This window comes from Leptonychotes weddellii, chromosome 5 (genome assembly GCF_054177405.1).
Source record: "Leptonychotes weddellii isolate Sample4059 chromosome 5, ASM5417740v2, whole genome shotgun sequence".
NCBI classification, from domain to species: Eukaryota; Metazoa; Chordata; class Mammalia; order Carnivora; family Phocidae; genus Leptonychotes; species Leptonychotes weddellii.
In genome coordinates this window covers 101598129-101617088 of record NC_138373.1, presented here as the reverse complement: position 1 = coordinate 101617088, position 18960 = coordinate 101598129, and the positions used below count along the sequence as shown (strand labels likewise).

Genomic DNA, 18960 nt, shown 5'->3' with positions numbered 1-18960 from the left:
TCACTCCTGCCCTGCTTCTCTCCCCCTTCCACTGTCTCCATCTCCATCTCTCTTCTCCAGGGCACTGAGATCAGAACTCTAGTTCTAGGCCTGCCACTTACAGGGTGATACAGGGCAAGCCATTTCTCCTTTCTGGGCCATTGCCTCATTTGTAAAAATGGAGACGATATATCCACCTCTCAGGGGTGCTGTGAGGATGCAGTAAGAACTTGCATATAGAAGCCCTAAAATACAGCAAACACTCAATTATATGATTTCCCTTTCCATGTTATCCCCTGTCCTCTCAGGTGGGCAAAGTTCCTTTCTCTTCATACCAGGGGTCTGGTACCAGGCAACCCAGGCTGCTTCCAGTTCTGTGTGCTCTTACATGTGGGCGCTGGAAGCCAGCGTGTGTGTGAGGGGGTGGGGGCCATACTATAAATTACCCAAAAAGTGAGGAAGGAGAGAGTGCAAGCAAACAAAAGTGCTTTCTTAGATCGTGATGTAACATCAGCCAGCTGGTCTCTCTCCTCTTACAAATGAGGAAACTGAGGCTTGTGGAGGTTCCCTTGCTAGTGACAGGGACAGGTCACACTGCTAGGATCTTTCCTCCCATGAGCCCTCTATTGCTCATCTCCTCACTCCTCTTCTTCCCTTGAGGGGGTCTGGGTCAGTGACGAGGAGTGTGGGAGAAGGAACAAAAAGAGAGAACCTTCAAGGAGCCAGGACCTTTCCACTAGACTTCATAAAATTTTAACACAAAAACTTCCTCAGAGTAGAAAGCACATATCACATGCAAATCATATGCTAATCACATGCTAATCCAAAGTCTGGTCCTCAGAACTCTGACACACACCTGGCTGTAGGCTCTGGGGGAAATTCTTGGGAGACCCCTGGGTTCCAGGACAAGACAGACAAGAGATGTGTTCCACTTAGGCTCAGGTTATGGAGTTAGGATTCATTTTAGGATTGGAGAGGAGTCAAGTATATAATTTGGGATTAGGGTCAGGGGTAGTGCAGAGTCAAGGGTGGAGGTTAAGGTAGGATTCAGATTGGGCTGTCTTTTTATTTTACTTATTTATTTTTAAGTAAGCTTTATGCCCAAAGTGGGGCTTGAACTCACAACCCCAAGATCAAGAGTCACATGCTCGTCTGACTGAGCCAGCCGGTCGCCCCTGGGCTGTGCTTTTAAAGAGGGGAGTATAGGGTACTCTTTAAAGGCCTCCTTTCCCCTACCCTCCCCCCATCAAACTCGTCCCCACCTCCACTGTCCTTGCCACGTCCTGCAGCACACCCTTCTCTGCCTACTTCCCTTCCCAACCACACCACCTCCCTGGGGCCTCCCAGTTTGGCTGCCTGGGGAGCTCTGGATAAATCGTCCCGGACCCCAGCCTGAGCCTCAGCATTTCCTCTTGAGCCCAGACACTTGGCTTCTAGCCCCAGGAGCACTGGCTGGCCTTGACCCTACCCAGGTCCCTCATCGGCCGAATGTGACAGCTGCAGGGGAAGCAATAAGGACCTGGTGAGCTGGCAGCTTCATTCCAGAGCGTGGGGAAAGAGCAACAGAACATGAATAAATTCATGGAGCTGGCCCCTCAGCTCCCTGTGAGCCAAGCCTGCTCCCCCCCACCACACAGACCCGCTGCCGCCTGCAGCCCTGCTGGTCACCGCAGCTCACAGCCTGGGCTGGGGACGGGAGGAGAAGGGACACTCCAGAGAGAAGAGGGCTGGGACCTTCAAGGGGCTGAGGTGAGGGGCTCAAAGAGAGGGCCTCGGTGAGTAGGAGAGTGGGTTGGGGAATGGGGCTGAGCAGTGAGGGCCTCTGGTCAGAGGAGGGAGGGCAGGGAAGGAGGGAGGAGGAAGGAGAAGGGTGGCAGGACCTGGGGACGATGGGGCTTGAGGATCAGGCAGGGTAGGCCAGCCTGAGCCCTGGCCTGCCCTCTCCTCTCTGATCCATCCATCATCCAGCCTGGGGGAGCAGTTCTGGAATTAGACATGCACGGGGCCGACTTGGCCCTCAGCCCCCCCCGAGGAAGACAAATGGCGACAAAGACCTTGAATAAAATTTGTATTTATGGTTGGAGGAGGAGGCCCCTCCCCCACTGACTGCCAATCCTTTCTCTCCCAACCCTTTCAAGCATGTAGGGGCCTCCCTCCACACCAGCCGAGCCTCAGCAACCTCTTCTTCCTGCACCATTATGGGCTGGGAGGTGCAGGAAAGGGGTACAGAAAACAAGATGAGGGGAATCACCTTTCACCCAATAATCATGCCCTGGTGTGCCCCATGCCCTCCATTTTGCATAATTTATTCCTATGTATTACAGTCCTGGCTTATCCTAGTCAATAAGAGGTCCTTTGCAGCTGTCCACCTCCAGGGTCTCCAAACATCCCCACTTTTGCCAGTCCTGGAGCCCCTTTTCCAAACCTCTGGCCCTAGGGTCCCTTGTGAGCAAGAAATTTCCTCCAGAGGTGCCAGACCCTAAGGAAGGATTCAGCCACCAGCTTTTTTCCTGAACTCTGACCCCTCACAGAGGGGGATCTATCAAAGCTTGTGTCCCCTCTTGGTCACTCAGAATGACAGAAACAGTCACCTCTCACAGGAGGGTGCCCAGCATTTAATCTGCATTTTAGTTGTGTTAATTTGCATAACCAACTTCAAATCCCTCCCTCAAACATTTACTATGTGGGATCCAACTTCTTTGGGTTGCCATCTAACCACAAATTTTTGGGAAGGGGAAAGAGGCAGAGATGCTGGAACTGGACAATGTCTGGGACTTGGGCAGGAGTGGTGCTGGGCTGGGCTGGGCAGGCAGGACAAGTGGGAGACTACAGCTGCTTTCTGACTCTTTCTCCCCAGTAGATTCTCTACTTTTCAGTCCTAAGATAGGAGAGATGGCATTCATGGGGCCCCACATTTAGGGGCTAAGAGGAAGCCAAATACAAAAACCTCCCTTCAGACAGCACACACACACACACACAAAGACAACACACAATCCACAATCCCACTCACACAGAAGCACACATGGCCAGGGTCCCATGGCCTCGTCCACACTTGACAGCACACTGTCACAATGCACAGACCCAGAGCCTACCACTTTGTTGGAAGAACCGCCCCGCCCCCGCATCTTCCCCACAGTTGATATGTCACATTGGAGTCCGAACACGGACCTGGGTGTCTCTCTGCAGCGCGCCATTTACATTTCTCTCTCAATCTGTCAACCTGTCTCGGCTCTTGTCTCTCTCTCTCTGTCTCTGTCTCTCCCTCTCCCGCTCTGGGCCTGTCAGTCTCTTTTCGAAGCTTTGTCTCTGTCTCTGCGTCTCTATCTGGCTTTCTGTCTCTTTGATTTCTCTGTCACTCCTTCTCTGCTTTCCTGTCGGTTTCCTGCTCACTCCCCCAGGCTGATCTGCTTTCTCTCTGGTTCCCTCACCCTCTCCGCTGCTCTGCGCCCCCCAACATTGGGGGTCGAGGGTAGGGGTGGCTGGAAATTTGCCTTTTCCAGCTCAGACCAACATGTACTCTTTGAAGCTTTTACCTTATGTTATTGGGTCACGGCACTGAGGGGCGTGGGGTGGCGAATTTCTATCTTTTATCGCCCTTCTTGTTTGTGGGCTTTTCTTTTGGTGGGGGGGGTGCTTTTTTAGCTCTGGAATCCACCTCTGTCTTCTTTCTGTGTGTGTATGTCGACCCTTTTTATCCCATATCTATTTCTGTCTTCCTCCGGGCTCTGGGAACACCAAACTCAGGGTGGGGTGAAAGTAAGGATAGGGTGGGAGCAGTGAATCCCTGCAGAATCGGCTCAGAACAGGCAGGAACCGAGAAGCTGGGGGGACGCTGGTGGGGGCCTCTGCCTGCCCCGCCCCCGCGCTTCCCACTCTGGGCGCCAGGGGTCGCTCCGCCCCGGGCCGCTTATAGAGGCTCCCGCCGCGCAGCGGCTCACACCACCCGCACTGCCGCCCGGGGAGGGAGGGGAGGAAGGTTAGGGACGCAGAGAGGGAGAGCTCTAGCTGGAGAGAAACGCGGGGCCAGGGCTCTAGCAGGGGCTGGGGCCGCTGCTGGGGTAGAAAGGTGCGTCAGTGCTCGCCAAAAGCCAGAGCGCAAACCTACGAGGAGGTCGCGTCCGGTGGGCGCCACCCGCAGCGCCGAGCCCGGGACGTCCAGAGCGCTGAGAGTAGTGCCCCGTTCCGGCCGGGAGCGATCCGTCTGGGTAGCCGGGGACCTAGGCGCCGCCATCCTGTCCGGAGAGCAGGCATCCTAAGATCTGTAAGAAACCGGCCGTCCGCGAAGCCGCTGATTTCAGGCGCCCGGGAACCTTAGACTGAACAGGAGGATAATAGAGGACCACGGGTTTTGAACCGTCGGGAGCCCCCTGGTCCAACCCACGGGGGGGACCTCCGCCTTGACGGAAGGTTGGGGGGACGGCACCTCTGAGGCGGGAGCCCACAGGGGCGGGGGGGCCGGGCGCAGCCGTCGGGGGGGTCCCGACCCAGGCCCGAGCCCGGCCGCCGCCTCCGGGGCCCTCGGAGAGCCCCGGGCCTCCGCCGCCATTGCCCCCAAGAGTGAGGAGGATCTGCTGGCCCTGGCCGCTTCGCGGCTGAGCCGCCGCAAGCGGGTGGCGGGCGCGGCCGTCGGGGTGGCCATGGTGCTGCTGCTGCTGGTGGCCATTCCGCTGCTGGTGCACAGCTCCCGCGGGCCGGCGCACTATGAGATGCTGGGTCGCTGCCGCATGGTATGCGACCCACACGGGCCGCGAGGCCCTGGACCCGACGGCGCGCCCGCCTCCGCGCCTCCCTTCCCTCCGGGCGCCAAGGGAGAGGTGGGCCGGCGCGGGAAGGCAGGTCTGCGAGGGCCCCCGGGACCCCCAGGTCCCAGAGGGCCCCCAGGAGAGCCGGGCAGGCCAGGTCCACCGGGTCCTCCCGGCCCAGGCCCTGGCGGGGTGGCGCCCCCTGCCGGCTACGTGCCTCGCATTGCCTTCTACGCGGGTCTGCGGCGGCCACACGAAGGTTACGAGGTGTTGCGCTTCGACGACGTGGTGACCAATGTGGGGAACGCTTACGAGGCGGCCAGCGGCAAGTTCACCTGCCCCATGCCAGGTGTCTACTTCTTCGCTTACCATGTGCTCATGCGCGGCGGTGACGGCACCAGCATGTGGGCCGACCTGATGAAGAATGGACAGGTGAGGTGCCCCTCCCCCACCCAGGCCCAGAGCCGACCCGGTAGCTTTCTAAATCTCCCTGCACTCATTACACCCGAGGCCTGCATTCGAACCCCTCTCCCAACAGCGTCACTGAGTCCAGAAACGCCTGGCTGCCAAGAACTTATAATTTGCTTCATTTAGCCGAAGAGGAAGTGGGGCCAGAGAAAGGAAATGACCTGCCCAGGGTCTCACTGAGCATTAGGAATGGTGTCAGACTCAGAACTCAGGACTCAAAGCTTAATGTCTCTACAGCTGCTAACCTCACACTCCAACTACAGGCAGCCCTACGCCAAAACTTCTTTGGTGTCTCACCCTGCCAGCTAGCATCTTTTCTCGTCCTGTCTTGGGCAACCCTTTCTTCTGAGGCAGCCCGTCTTGCTTTCGGGTTTCCCAGCCTCACGGTGGGTGAGTTACCTGGAGTCTGGCTCCTTCGAATTAGAATGGGATCCAGGTCTCTGGCAATGAGCAGTCGGCAGCTGTTCTCGTGTGGAGGCATTCAGCTTGAATTTTCGAGTAAAAGGTAAAAAAGAAAGACGACACTCGCCCAGGGCCTGCGACCGATTCTAGAGCTGGCCTTACCCTGAGCTAATACTGACTCGGTAGGCAGGGGTGGAAATCGTGTGGCAGTTCACGTGTCAGCCAGGCGGCATGATGAAAGGGATTTGGAGGGGGAAAGAGGCAAAGGACAGATAAAGCAGAAGCTTTGGACCCCGCCTGGTTCTGTAGGCCCCACATCTTCCCTGGCAACCTCTGGCCTCCAGGTTCTGCTCCTCCCTGTCCCTGTGGTCAGAGTTGGAGTCACTGCCCCCTTGGCTTGGGAGAATAGCTCCAAGGACTCAGCTGGAGCACGGGGACACGCAGAGAGGGAAGGAGAGGCCGCAGGGGTGGGGGTTGGAGGAGGCGCCTGGGCCCCACAAGCCGCAGGGGGTACGATTGGGGCTAAGCAGTGACCTCTGAATGCCCTGCGCCGTGGGGTGGTGTTGACCGTAGCGCGTCAGGCCTGCTGGTCCTGGAGGTCCGAACCCCGGTCCTGCTATGGCCGCTCCAGGACTAGTAGGCACTGCACTGGGGTCTCCTCCCAGCAGGGCTGCCCAGGAACCCAAGGAAAAAGAAAGTGTATGCGTGTCTGTATGGGAGTGAGAGCTGTATGTGTGTAAGGGAATGAGAGTGTGTGTGCGTGATGTGAGTGTGTCTGTGGGTGCGGGGCACGAAGGTGTGATAACAGAGCAGTGTCTATCTGCATGTGGCACTGAGTAGGTGTGTGTGGTCTATGCAGGGTGTCTGTGAGCAGGAGGAGGGGGCGAGTGTCTATCTAGAGTGTGCCGGTTTCCGAGGGGGCGGGGGCCCCGCGGCTCCCACTCTGTATTCCTCGGCGCGGGCGCTGCGGCCCTGGGGATGGTAAATAGTGATTAGAATAATGATGAATAATTAATGAGTTAATAACCAGCCCCCGCGGGACAGGAAGAGAGGGGCTGAGGAAGGGGCTGGCAGCCCAAGGCGACCAGCAGCGAGGCCAGAGGGAGGAAGGGGTTCCCTGTTGGGGTGGAAGGCGACCCCCATGTCGTGGCGCCAGTGGGCGCTAGAAGGGGAAAGGGCACCCAGAGGCAAGAATGCATCATTGCACCTTCCGGTGGCCCCCGCCCTTGCTGGCGTGCGACAGACACACCTGTGCGCCATCACTGAGGGAAGGGGACGAAACTTTAGGAGGTCAGAGCGGGTTCAAAATCGTAGAAATTATCCTACAGGCTAATTTATGGTTTAAATTATAATAATAGCAAACCCTATACAGCGTTTTCTAGATGCAAAGGGCTGTTCTAAGACTTCATATGTAGTAACTCATTTAATCCGAACAACCTTATGAGGTGGGCTCCATTATTACCTCCCATCCTTTGGTTCAAACTGAGGACCAGAGAAGGCGTGAAACTTGGCGAGTGGCACAGCTAGGGAATGGCAGGGCCTGGGAAGCTCAGCGCTCTCCTGCCCTCCCCCTGTCCTCCCTAGCCCCTGCAGCCCGCTCCCCTGGTGCCGCCTTCACAGGCCCAGCGCTTCTGGCCACCGCAGCTCCGCCCGGGCTCAGGGGCTTGTTCTGTTCTCCCGCGCTAGGTCCGGGCCAGCGCCATTGCTCAGGACGCGGACCAGAACTACGACTACGCCAGCAACAGCGTCATCCTGCACCTGGATGTGGGCGACGAAGTCTTCATCAAGCTGGACGGCGGGAAGGTGCACGGCGGTAACACCAACAAGTACAGCACTTTCTCCGGCTTCATCATCTACCCAGACTGAGCAGGGAGGGCCCCACCCCCCGCACCCCGCTCGCCCTTCGCCTCCGCTCCCCTCGTCACCCACCTTCGGCCGACCCCACCCAAGGCACCACCCCATCCTTTGAGAGCCTGGCGGCGGGGCGGACCTCCAGCTCCCGAGGCGGCCTTGCTGGGTGGACTCTCCACGCTCCGGGGTGGAAGTGGCTGGGGAGAGGAGGAGGCCGGGCTGAGCAGGAGCCGAGCGGCTCGGGAAGCGCCCCCCTCACCCCCCGGGGTCAGAGTGCACGCCTGTGAAAGCCGCTGGAGAGTGGCGGAGGTCGGGGCCCTCTCTAGGGCCGGGGGTGGGGCTGGGGAACAGCTTTATGGGCGGGAGCTGCAGACGGAAAGGAAGTCCTGGCGTTTGGTGGCGGCCGTGTGGGGGGGGGGAAATGGGGGGGTAGGGTGTGGGGGGAGAGCAGAAGCAGGAGGCCGTCTAGTGGAAGGAGAGGAAATGTTGGGCTGGCGCTTGGCCCCTGCCACCACAACTTGCTCTTGCCATCCTCTCCTCCCTTCATCCCCATTTTCAGGCTCCAGGCTCCGGCCTAGCAGCCTTCCTGTGAACTGGAAAAACCAGTGAATTCTTCCCCAGCATTTAAAACTCATTCTGTACAGTCCCCACTTCACCCCCATCCTGCCTAGGCCCTGGGGCTACAGCTGCTGTTACCTCTTCCAATAAAGTGAAGGTGGAGAATGTGTGTGCTTCTTAACTTGGTGCCAGAGTGGGGGAGAATGGCTGACCCTTTCCCTCACTCCTCTCAAGGACTCTGGCCCTACCACTCTCTGCCAGAGGCAAAGGTTTACTAATCCCTGGCAAGGCCTGTCTGCCAGGGGAGGGAAGAGGAGGGGAGTAGTCCAGGGCTTCTACTCTGACATGGAAAGGGAGGCGTATCAGCTTCAGGAGAGCTCTGAGGCCTCGTAGTGTAGGGAGACACCAGCCAGAATGGCACTAACACGGGGGGAGTCCAGAGATATGGGTCTGGTGCTTCTGCTCTCTGCCTGATGCAGGGGGAGTTGTAAGAGGAGGAGCTCTAGGGAAGGAGGGAGTTGTTGATGGCTCCTGGGAGGGGCACTGATCTCAAAACGCAAGAAGAGCGTCCGAAAAGGTCCAGATTTGCCACCCCCCCACTCCCCCAATTCACACACACACTCCTAGAGCTTGCTGAGGGGCAGGCTGGGCAGGAGTGGGATATCTCCGGCACAGCTTCTAGGTGAGGCGGCCTGCGCCAGCCTGAGAGCCCGGGGCCTGCCTCTAAGCTGGAGGACACTGCCACCGTGTGGGCAATTGGAGAGCAACAGCTGTAGCGGGCCTAGATCAGCCGGCGGAAACAGGCACTCGGACACTTGAGAAACTTTATTGAAGGGTACAGTATGGGCTCCCACTCTCATGGGGCGGACAATAAATAAGGGCTAAAAGGAAGAAGCAAGGCAAGGCAGGAGGTGGATGCATCATGACAGAGAGTCCTGTGGGGCAGCAGAACCAACTGGAGTAAAACACTGGAGAGAGAGGGGACTGTCACAGCCCGGCCATCCTTGAACTGTGGCCAACCCTTCCCCACTGACCTCTGCGGAGAAGCAGAGGCTGGACCCCTGCCCCCGCCCCCTCCCCAGCACCCGCACCACCCTATGTTCCACAGGCATGCTTGCGGGCACAGGCTGGCTGCGGATGGGGGGCTCACCAGGGCATCCTGCCATTCTAGTAACGTGGCCACAGGGTTGGTGCAAACCCGGGTGGGGCCTGAGGGTGGGGCTCGGCTGGTGTAGAAGGCACATTCATCATCCAGGCGGGCCTCATGGAAGCAGTGGATGGCAGTCAGACATGCTTTGAGGCGCTGCCTTAGGGCCAGGGTTCGAGGGGCAAGACAGCTGGGACCTGAGGGCCGAGGGCCAAAGAGACTTCAGGGCAGGCTCTGGAGTCCTATACCCCCAGCATCTATGGCCCTTTCCCACTCCCCCACCAGGGGCCAAGCCAAGTAGGAGCATGGAGCTTGAGGTGCAACTCCTTTCTTTCTGAACGAGCGTCAGGCTGGGGCAGGGTAGGTGGAGAAAAGAAAGCATGGGACCGCCTGGTGCAAGGTAGGGGCCCCGCTCCCAGTGAGAGATGAGGACCTCCTTTGTTCGCAATCCCTTCTGACCAACTCCTTACCTGCCTGGCCTCTTGGGGGCCTCAGAGACTGGAGTGAGTGAATACGGGGGCTGGCACAAAGTGGGCGTTGAGAGGAGAAGATCAGGCTGGTGGTCGCTGGAGCCCACTGACTGCAGCAGGGCTGTGGGCTGGACTCTGGACTTCTAGGTTCCAGGGAGCAGGCCTCTGATGCCCCAGGCTCTAGCCTAGGGGAGGGCTCTAGGAGTCCAGTCCCCCTGTGGGAGTCTGCCTGCAGGCGTCCGGGCTCTACCGGAGGGCAGGGCTCTGATACCTCAGGCTGTTCCTGGGCAGAGAATTCTGGTATCCCAGGCTCCCTCCTATGGCCAGATTCTGGGGGCCCTAGCTCTGCTGGAGGGCGGGGCTGAGCTATCCCCAGCTTTGCTCCTGGGCAGGGCTGTGCTTCCTCACACTTCTCTGGAAGGCAGGACTCTGCTATCCCAGAGCCCTGGAACAGTCCAGGAAGGTGTAAGGCCCCTGAATTCTGCTCTGGGGCTTTCAGAGTTCTAGAAATCTCAGCCAGCAGAGGCTGAAGTTCAACCATTTCCAGAGAGGAGCCTCCATTAAGGGGGGCACACTTGCCCCCAGCGAGCCCTTCTACCTCCTGTCGCAACAGCTGCTGCAGGATACTGATGCGCTGTGGGTAGGAGAAGAACACCCAGGGTGATGTCAAGGTGTGGGTTCAAGTCCCCACCCACACTGTCCTGCTCCTCTCCTCCTGTGTCCCCTTCCCAGCTCTGCTACCACCAATCAGGCCTCAAAGCTGGTGCCCACACACACCCACCTGCATCTTCAGCTCCTGGAGCTTGGGGCTTGTACTAGGGTGAGGAGTCGCCACAGGGGGGTTCCCAGGCCCCTCCTGCGCCCTCATACAACTCTCCTGGTCAAATAACCGGACTGCAATCCGCTCCTGGCACGCGGGAGGAGAGGGGCTAGGTGAGGAAGCCAGTCAGGGACAGAAAGAAGATCAGTCTGACCCCACCCGCATGAGGAAGGGATCAGGTTAGTTGAGAGGCCCTAAACTTAGATGAGGAGGGGCAGCAGAGAAGCCCGGGGAGTTGGAGAGTTAGTAGCTTTTCCAGAGAGCCCACCTGCCTCAAACTGCTGGGATCTCAGCACGGAAAAAGGCTTAGATACTTACCCAGGGCAGGGCAGGCTCTTCCGGGCATGACTGAGGGGAGAGGCCACTCAAACCCTGGGCCTGGGACAGAAGGAAGACATCATAACTCTCCCTGTACCCATCCATTCCCTTCCTCCCCCGCCCTGGCCTAGGTCAGCTACCTCCCCTGCTTTCTCTTACCTGCTGAACCCTGGGGGCCGATAGGATGGGTGTGAACTGGGTTTTGGGACGAATGGCAAGACGCCGCAAAACCGAATACGAGGTCTGGGGAGAGAGGAGGATGGCTGAGCAGGAGCAAAACCTAGACCTGGCAGGGATCCCAGCCAGACTGTTCTGCCCTCACCCAGCCCCCGGGAGTGGTGGATACAAACTGGAGCTGAGGGGCTAGGAGAGGGTACACGCTGAGCCCGTCCAAAGGGTGATGGATGGGTGATGGAAGGTGGCGCCACACGGCCAGGGGAGGGTATCAGGTGGAAGGCACTGCTGTCCTGTGGGGAGGAACAAGGTGGAAGAGTGATCGCTCCCCTCTGCACTCCCATGTCTCCTAATTACAGCAGCCAGTGTGATTCTTTTAAGACCTAATCAAATGCTGTCTCTCCCTTGTTCATTGCCCCTCCCCATGGCTTTCCACTCATTTCAAGGAAAAGGCGAGGCCTCACACTGTTTTCTAAATCCTTACCCAAACTGATCTTGCCATCACCCTAACCTCACTTCCTGTTTGTCCTCCTTATTCTGCTTCAGCCTAGCTGGAGTCTCCTTTCTGCTGATCCTTAAACACACGAGGCACATTCCCGCCTCAGAACCTTTGCATCTGCAGTTCAGTTGGCCTTGAACATTCTTCCCCCAGATATCTACGTGGTTCACTTCCCCAACTCCTTTTGGTTTTCACTCAAATATCATCTTCTCAATGAGATTTCCCTGACCAATCTATTTGAAATTGCAATACCCCCTCCCCGACTCCCACACCCCCTTCAGTGTCTACTTTCTTTTCACTCATCACCACCTGACATGCTATATATTTTACATATGGGCTTGTTTGTTTATTTATTTATTTTTGTCTCCCCCTTCTAGAATGTGAACTTATTTGCTACTGTGTATCCAGAACCTAGAGTACTGCTTGGCACACAGTAACTGGTCAATAAACACTTGTGGACTCAATGAACATCAGCTCTGTCTCACTCTCAGCATTGATCTGATGTGTGACACAAATATATACCAGACTGTGACCTCTCAGCCCCAGGCTCCAGACGGCTGGTAAGCAGAGACTAGTCCTACTCTGGAGAGGCCCTGGGCCTGTGGGGCAAACACAGACTCAATTAACATCCCAAGGGTTGTTAATCCTCAGTGCTGACCAGTGCCAGAGAATTCCCCCAAACATCTCCCCTGCCTCCCCCCATCCCAGAAGGGTCTCATCTCACCCTGGCGTAGGTTCTCTCTCTTAATGGTACCCGCTGGGCCAGACCCAGGGGGCCCCCTCCGCCTTCATCTGAGCGAGTAACACCTTCATGTTCTCCTTCAGGGAGAGTGGGAGCTGGGAGGGGACAGGAAGTTTGCTGTAGTGATAGACTGCACACCAACATCTGGCACCAGCTTGGCCACCCCCAAAGAGGCTATGCCAGGTTTGAGCCCCCACTGTACCATCAGGGCTGGGGACCCATCCAGCATCCCCTTGGAGCCCAGCACTGTCTCAGTCATCACTCACTAATCTGAACACCCCAGTGGGCTAGGGATGTGGTGACGGCTCTTAGGGCTGAGGACAGAACACAGAGTGGAAGGTAAACCTTACAGGAAGTGGTGGAGGAAGGGTTGAAGTGGGGGTCACCTCACACAAGTGCACCTGGGCAACCTCTAGCCTATCAAGGTCCCTTCCTTTGCGGCTCTTTCTGATATGGCCTTCCCTTCGAGCCCCCTCCCCACCTGCTGGGCTTTCTCTTACTTCAGGCAGCCCGTCTGCCCCTGTTTTCTCCCCTTGGCCAGACACACTCACCAGGCTGGATTGGGGTCTCCAGGAGCAATCCTGAGGTCTGGCTCACTGAAGTCCTGACAACAATAAGGACAGCAGCTAGCAGTCACTGAGCACCAAGTATGAGCTGGGCACTTTGCTGAGTGCTTTACAAACGTCATCTCGTTTAAGTCTTTGCACAACAACCTCTAATGCTACAAACATTACCCTCATTTGACAGGTTAAAGAAACTGAAGCTCGGGGGTTAAGGCAAGCTTACTCTAGTAGGTGCTGAGAGTCGGGAGTCAAACCCAAATCCCATTTATTGCCATAGTCTGTGCTCTAGCCACTAAACAGAAGAGACAACATTTCTCATTTCTGTTCCTTCTTCCCCCTCAAACTGAAAACAACTGATGTCATACTGAGGCCTGGATGTGGAGGCCTGAACCCTATTCCACGGGTTCACCCCGGGCAGTCACAGGTTTCCCCCTTCCCCTCCCTCGGTTGCTGGGAAGTCTTAAAGCTACTGGAAAACTCTAGCTCTGAGGGACACCTGTATCAGACATTGGATCATTCTTTTCCAAGTGATCCTCTCCTCCTCACCGGCTGCCGCCACCTGTCACTCTTCTTAGCTCCTGGAAATTGGGGTGAGCAGAGGGGTGAAAGGAAGGTCCTGACGGTGGCATCTGACCCATGGGAGCAAGAGGAAAAAGCAGAGTCGGAGGTGGGCCCCAAACCTTCAGGCCTCACCACCAGCCCCATCAGCATCCAAAACTGCTCTGGCTCTTCAGGAGGTATCTTCCCTCCTAAGGGCCAGCTTTGCCCTAGGGAGGAGCTCACAGAAGCACTGAGCATCAGCCCCTCAAGGCACTCACCAGAGTCTCTAGCCTCTGAGAACACAAGGTCCGACCGCGGGGTCCTGGTCCCTCCAGCCTCGAGAAGCAGGAAGCCCTGGCAGGGTCCAGTCGGTGGGCAGGGGTCCTAGGGGCTAAATATGCAGAGGCCCGGGCACCCTGACACCACAAACGAAGCTATCAGCACAAGCTCAGGACTCCCTCCTCAGTCCGCACCAGCCTGATTTCCTCATATCCTCTCTTATTACCTGGCCCCTACGGATGGTGCCTCCCTGGCTCCCTCGAATCAGTACTCTCTGAGCCAGACTGGGCTGGCGCCCCAGGCGACAGCTCTTCACCCCCTCACCTGACAGGATGGTGGCCAGGGCGGCAGGGTCGGCCACAAACTCTATGGTCCCTGGAGCCTCTGCAAGAGAAGAGGAGAAGGAAAGTGAGAAGGAGGAAGGCTGATGGGGCCAGGGGCTGCAGCGTAGTCATCTTGAGGTGCAAGGGTGAGCCGAAGGGACTCATATTATTGAACTCAGCTCACCAAAGCTCATAGAACTTTACTTTATGTAAGACACTATTCTGGGCACTGGGGCTCTGAGATGAATGAGAAAGCCCCCATCCTCAAGAAGTTACCATCAAACTATAAAGAGGTGACAGGCTCAAGCCAAAGTACGGACACACTATAAAAGAACTGTAAAGTATTAGAACACAGAGCAATTGATTGTGACTGAGGGAGCTGGGAAAGGCTTTAGAAGAGATAACATTTTTAAAAATATTTTATTTTATTTTATTTTTTTACAGACTTTTATTTATATATTTGCCCCAAGATAACATTTTTTTAAAAAGATTTTATTTATTTATTTGACAGAGAGAGAGACAGCGAAAGAGGGAACACAAGCAGGGGGAGTGGAAGAGGGATCATGGGATCATGACCTGATCCGAAGGCAGAAGCTTAACGACTGAGCCACCCAGGCACCCCGAAGAGATAACATTTTGCGGAAAGAGAGAGAGGGCTTCTAGGGGTGGAGAGCTGTCCTGGAGCAGGGTCCAGGACTCTTAGAGTAAGCAGTGGACCAGGGTAGTGGAAAGCTCCCAAACCTCGCTGCACCCATCCCATTCCCCCACGCCCACACAAGGAGACTGTGTTTTCAAGTCTCCAACAGGTACCTGTCTGGGGAGGGGGCCTAGGCCCCACATTTTGTCCCCTAGGGCTAGGCCGCAGTTCCTCCAAGGGGTTCCGGAGCTGAGTGTTCCCCACCAATCTCTCTGATTTCTCTGTTTGATGTGTGACTTTCGGCCTGGGGCCTGCTGAGTCGAGGCTGAGCTTCTGCACCAATCTCTGGGGGAGAGGAGGACAAAAAGCTGGGGCTCAGCTTTGGGGTGCATTGGTGGTATGTGCTGTCTCCTTGCAGCTACTGTCTTCACCCACCAGGCCCCTCTTACCTTTGGATCTTGGTTCTCCTGGTCCAGGGCGCAGGGTTTGACTGTGGGGAGAGGCGGGCGTCTCTGCGAGCGGACGGGAATCTTGCTAGGGGTAGGAGATACACCCCTGAGGACAGGATCCTTCGTGACTTGGAGGGTGGTCATGACTGCTACAGCTGAGATGGGGAAGAAAGCAGGACCTGGGATCAAAGGTCAGCCAGTTCGGAGCATCAGTTCTGACATTCCTGAAGCTCCCACCTCCGCCCAAACCCATGTGCCCAGAAGACCTGATGCTTCCAAGGCCGCTCCAGGAAGCCGCTCCCTCCAGGCACCCCGATCCTACTCTTTCGCTCCAGGACCCCGAGCTGCCTCTCCTCCCTATGAGCCCCGCAGCCCCCATTCCCTCCAAGATCTCCATGCCGCACCTTCCTCGGAACCACTCTGGCTCACCCCCCACTTCATTCGCTTTTTCTTGACTGGCTTCAGCTGCAGCTACTTCCCCAGTTTGTAAAATACGCCGAGCCCCTGATTGGCTCTTCTGCGCTCCCGCGGAGGCGCGTGACACCTGGCTGAGCAGTCCAATCCACAGGCTTCGGAGGCGGGGCCAGAAGAAGGACTAGTTGTCGAGCCGCTTTCTGGCCAGGAAAAAAACTGACCCGACACAGTCAGCCAATCCGAGAGCGGAGCGCGGGGTGGGAGGCGGGAAAAGAGAAAGGAGGAGGGCGTTCCGAGGCCGGCGAAGGCGAGGCGCTCCGAGTCCCAGCCACAACGGGCGTTGCCTACTCTCGCGAGGTCTGGAGGATGCTAGGAGAGGGATCGTTCTCGCGGCTTTGGGGGAAGGGCTGGCGGTCCTGAAAGAGACTAACGGTGATGGAGGCTGGCCGGGTCCCCAGACCCGACTCTGCCCAGAGAGCGGCTGAAACTCTGGGGACGCAGTTCCAGGCACGTATAGGAAACGCTGCACTTTCTGCCTGGGAGGATGAAGCGCCTCCAAACGGACAGAGAGGGCTGGAGGGAATAGAACTGAGCCCAACAATAATAAAAATTTAAAAAAAAACATCTTTGGGACACTTGGTGGCTCAAAGTTGGTTAAGCCTCCGACTCTCGATTTTGGTTCAGGTCATGATCTCAGGGTTGTGAGATCTAACCCCACGTGGGGCTCTGCACTCGGTGGAGAGTTCTCTTGAGATTCTCCTCCCTCTCCGCAGCGCCCCACCCCCCACCCCACTCTCTCTAGATAAATAAATAAATCTTAAACAAACAAACCATCTTTTTCTCACAGGAGCCACACAACCCGGTGAGGTGTGGTCTCCATTTCGCAGATAAGAAACAAGACTCAGTGTCACTGGAACTCATTCAACACCACAGCCTGGAGGACTGGGGAGAGGGGTGTCACCTGCCTGTTACTGGCAGGCAGGGATGTGAAACAGAGGGAACCTAGAATACCCTGGTTACAATGGAGTGGTGACCTCTAATGGACGATGGGAAAACGGGCGATGGTGTCAAGTGTACAGGACTCTGGTAGATTTTCTCCCTGACTACAGCGGATTCCATTACTCAAGCCAAGAACCAGGAGTTATTCTCGAACTCCTCTTTCCCTCTCCTTACAATCTCTCTTTCACTCTTACTACTTTTCGTTTCATATCTTTGCAATTCATTTACTTTTTTCCTCTTCATTACCACCACCCTAATCCACCCTAATCTCACCTAGAGGATTGCAAGAGTCTCCCAGCCTCCATTCTCTCTTGCTCTCCACTTTAATACATTCACCACATAGCAGCTAGAGTAATCTTTCCAAAATTGCAAATCTGGTCATGTTACCACTGTGCCTTGACTGTTCCTCACTCACACTCTGCATCTTATTCTCTGCTTTCCAACTTCATTGCCTCTTTGAATTCCTCAAACTCCTCAGGGTCCCTCTAGTCTCTCGGTCTGGAATGCCTTTGTTGCTTTCACTTTGCCTATTCATGCCTCCAAATTGATAGTCACTGTTACTTCCTTTAGAGGCCTTCCTTGAACCCCTCTACTCACAACCTGTACTAATTTTAAAAAAGATTCCTTGGTTCTGTGCTCTCAGAGAACAGTGTTTATTTCCTTAGAGCATGCATCTCAGTTGATAACTGATTATTCATCAATGTGAACATAATATATTGTGTTTATTAAACTCCATCCCCCTGCTAGACCTCCATGAGGGTGGTGACCTTTTATTTTTGGCTTACCATCATATTTTCAATGCCTTGCTTTGTGCCTGCCTTGTAAAGTGCTCAGTGTTTGTTGAATGAGTCAATGGAGGGATGAATAACTGATCAAATGAATGCATGGAGTGACAGGGAAGACCTCCAAGAAGTATTATTCGAACTTCTTCTTTAAAAGAGAAAAGGCGGGGCACCTGAGTGGCTCAGTTGTTAAGTGTCTGCCTTCGGCTGGGGTCATGATCCTGGGGTCCCAGGATTGAGCCCCACGTCGGGCTCCCTGCTCAGCAGGAGGCCTGCTTCTCCCTCTCCCCCACTTGTGTTCCCTCTCTCGCTGTGTCTCTCTCTGTCAAATAAATAAATAAAATCTTAAAAAAAAAAAAAAGAGAAAAGGCTGTTCTACAAAGACAAAAACAACAACAACAACAACAACCATGAAAGAATATGGACTGTTCAGAGAATGGTGAGCTCTTAGGGGTAGATGGAATGTAGGAAATAAAACTAGAAAGGTGGTCTGAGTTGAGGGAAAGGTCACCTCCTTCCACTGACAGGCACTGTGAATGTGCCAGATTCTAGCCACTAGACCCACAGGGATGGTTACTCACAAGCATTGTGCACCTACTGTGTGTAAATCCCTTTGCTAGGTGTTTGGGATAAGGCCAAATTTGAAAGATGGTGAGGCACCAGGTTGGAGGTTGGCTGTATAGTGATTTTACATGAGTTTAAGGTAGTCAGCACAATGCAGGTTTGGTCCTCAGCTTCGCAAACCTGGAAATGGGAGTTTGTCAGGCTACCCAGAGTAGATCTAGGGACTGACTCATACTAATCAAATTCATAAGAGAAATGGAATGATTTACCAAGAGGATATATCTTTCAGTGACCGAAATATTTATGCCTGTTCATCAGGGCATCACCTTCACAGAATCAAGTTACAAGGGAGACTGATTTTTATATCAGAGAAGTCTTTCAGAGCCAATGTCCAGAATTTCTGCCATGCCTATCAGAGCATCCAACCTGTTTTCTATATAGCAGTCAGAGTGACCTGCTTCTGTTGGTCTTTGCTAGACCTGTGTACAGGGAGGCTTAACGTAAGCCACTTCTCTTGTTTTATTCTATCACACACACCCCTTATTTCTCTCCTATTCCTCTGTCCTATAGACAGCACTCTAATGTGATTGAAAAAACTTCTTGACTATGAGTGTGTGCTTATAAAACATGTAAGATTGTATATCAGTTTCCTATTCCTGCTGTAATAAATTGCTGCAAATTTGGCTTAAAATAATGCCAGTATATTCTCTTATGGTCTGGAGGTCAAAAGTCTAAAATCAAGGTGTTGGCACAGCTCTGTTCCTTCTGGAGGCTTCAGAGAAGAGTTCATTTCTTTCCTTTTCCAGCTTCTAGGGCCTTCCAGAATTCCTTAGCTTGTGGCCTCCTCTTCCATCACTCTAACTTCTGCTTCTGTCATCACATCTACTACTCACGGTGATCTCTTGTTTCTCTCTAATGAGGACCCTTGTGATAACACTGGGTGACATGTATAATCCAGGATAACCTCCCCATCTCGAGGCCCTTAACCACATCTGCAAAATCCCTTTTGCCATATAAGGTAACACTCACAGATTCAGGGCATTAAGACATGGACATCTTTGGGAGTGGGTCATTATTCAACCTACTACAGTTTGTTTAGGGTATATGTTTTTAATTTGCATAAGTGACATTACCATATGATTTTGGTTTTACTTTTTTTCAGCCAACTGTTTCTAGGATCCATCCTTATTGCTGTATTTAATCTAGTTCATTGCTTACAACAATTGCATAGGATTCCATG

General features: G+C 54.9%; 2 protein-coding genes across 4 annotated transcripts; one reads left to right on the top strand and one right to left on the bottom strand.

Annotated features, from left to right (window-relative positions):
• The first annotated feature begins 3906 nt into the window (after nt 1–3906).
• On the top strand, nt 3907–7818 carry C1QL4 (complement C1q like 4). The gene is made up of 2 exons (XM_006751470.3): nt 3907–5153; nt 7278–7818. The coding sequence occupies exons 1-2, from the start codon at nt 4617–4619 to the stop codon at nt 7455–7457; spliced, it is 717 nt and encodes a 238-aa protein (XP_006751533.1). The 5' UTR covers nt 3907–4616; the 3' UTR covers nt 7458–7818.
• Nucleotides 7819–8810: 992 nt separating this feature from the next.
• Nucleotides 8811–15492, bottom strand: TROAP (trophinin associated protein). 3 transcript variants are annotated; one of them, XM_031022738.2, is made up of 15 exons: nt 15366–15492; nt 14962–15140; nt 14686–14857; nt 13779–13936; nt 13552–13689; nt 13280–13362; nt 12722–12774; nt 12153–12265; nt 11106–11222; nt 10915–10998; nt 10756–10815; nt 10399–10524; nt 9618–10251; nt 9151–9344; nt 8811–8968 (listed from the first exon to the last, which is right to left on the bottom strand). In XM_031022738.2, exons 1-15 carry the CDS (start codon nt 15400–15402, stop codon nt 8921–8923), a joined length of 2196 nt encoding a protein of 731 aa, XP_030878598.2. In that variant the 5' UTR covers nt 15403–15492; the 3' UTR covers nt 8811–8920. The 3 variants fall into 3 exon arrangements, with proteins under 3 accessions (XP_030878598.2, XP_081677737.1, XP_030878599.2); XM_081821611.1 differs by having other exon boundaries at nt 13280–13311; XM_031022739.2 differs by having other exon boundaries at nt 13552–13664; nt 13877–13936.
• Nucleotides 15493–18960: the final 3468 nt, after the last annotated feature.

Excerpts from the sequence above, each read along its gene's own strand:
- C1QL4 (XM_006751470.3), top strand. The coding sequence starts at position 4,617 with ATGGTGCTGCTGCTGCTGGTGGCCATTCCGCTGCTGGTGCACAGCTCC. Across the intron at positions 5,154-7,277 it reads ACCTGATGAAGAATGGACAG|GTCCGGGCCAGCGCCATTGC; the intron begins GTGAGGTGCCCC and ends CTCCCGCGCTAG.
- TROAP (XM_031022738.2), bottom strand. The coding sequence starts at position 15,402 with ATGAAGTGGGGGGTGAGCCAGAGTGGTTCCGAGGAAG. Across the intron at positions 12,266-12,721 it reads GGAGACCCCAATCCAGCCTG|CTCCCACTCTCCCTGAAGGA; the intron begins GTGAGTGTGTCT and ends GTCCCCTCCCAG. Across the intron at positions 9,345-9,617 it reads GCCCCCAAGAGGCCAGGCAG|GTCCCAGCTGTCTTGCCCCT; the intron begins GTAAGGAGTTGG and ends CTCGGCCCTCAG.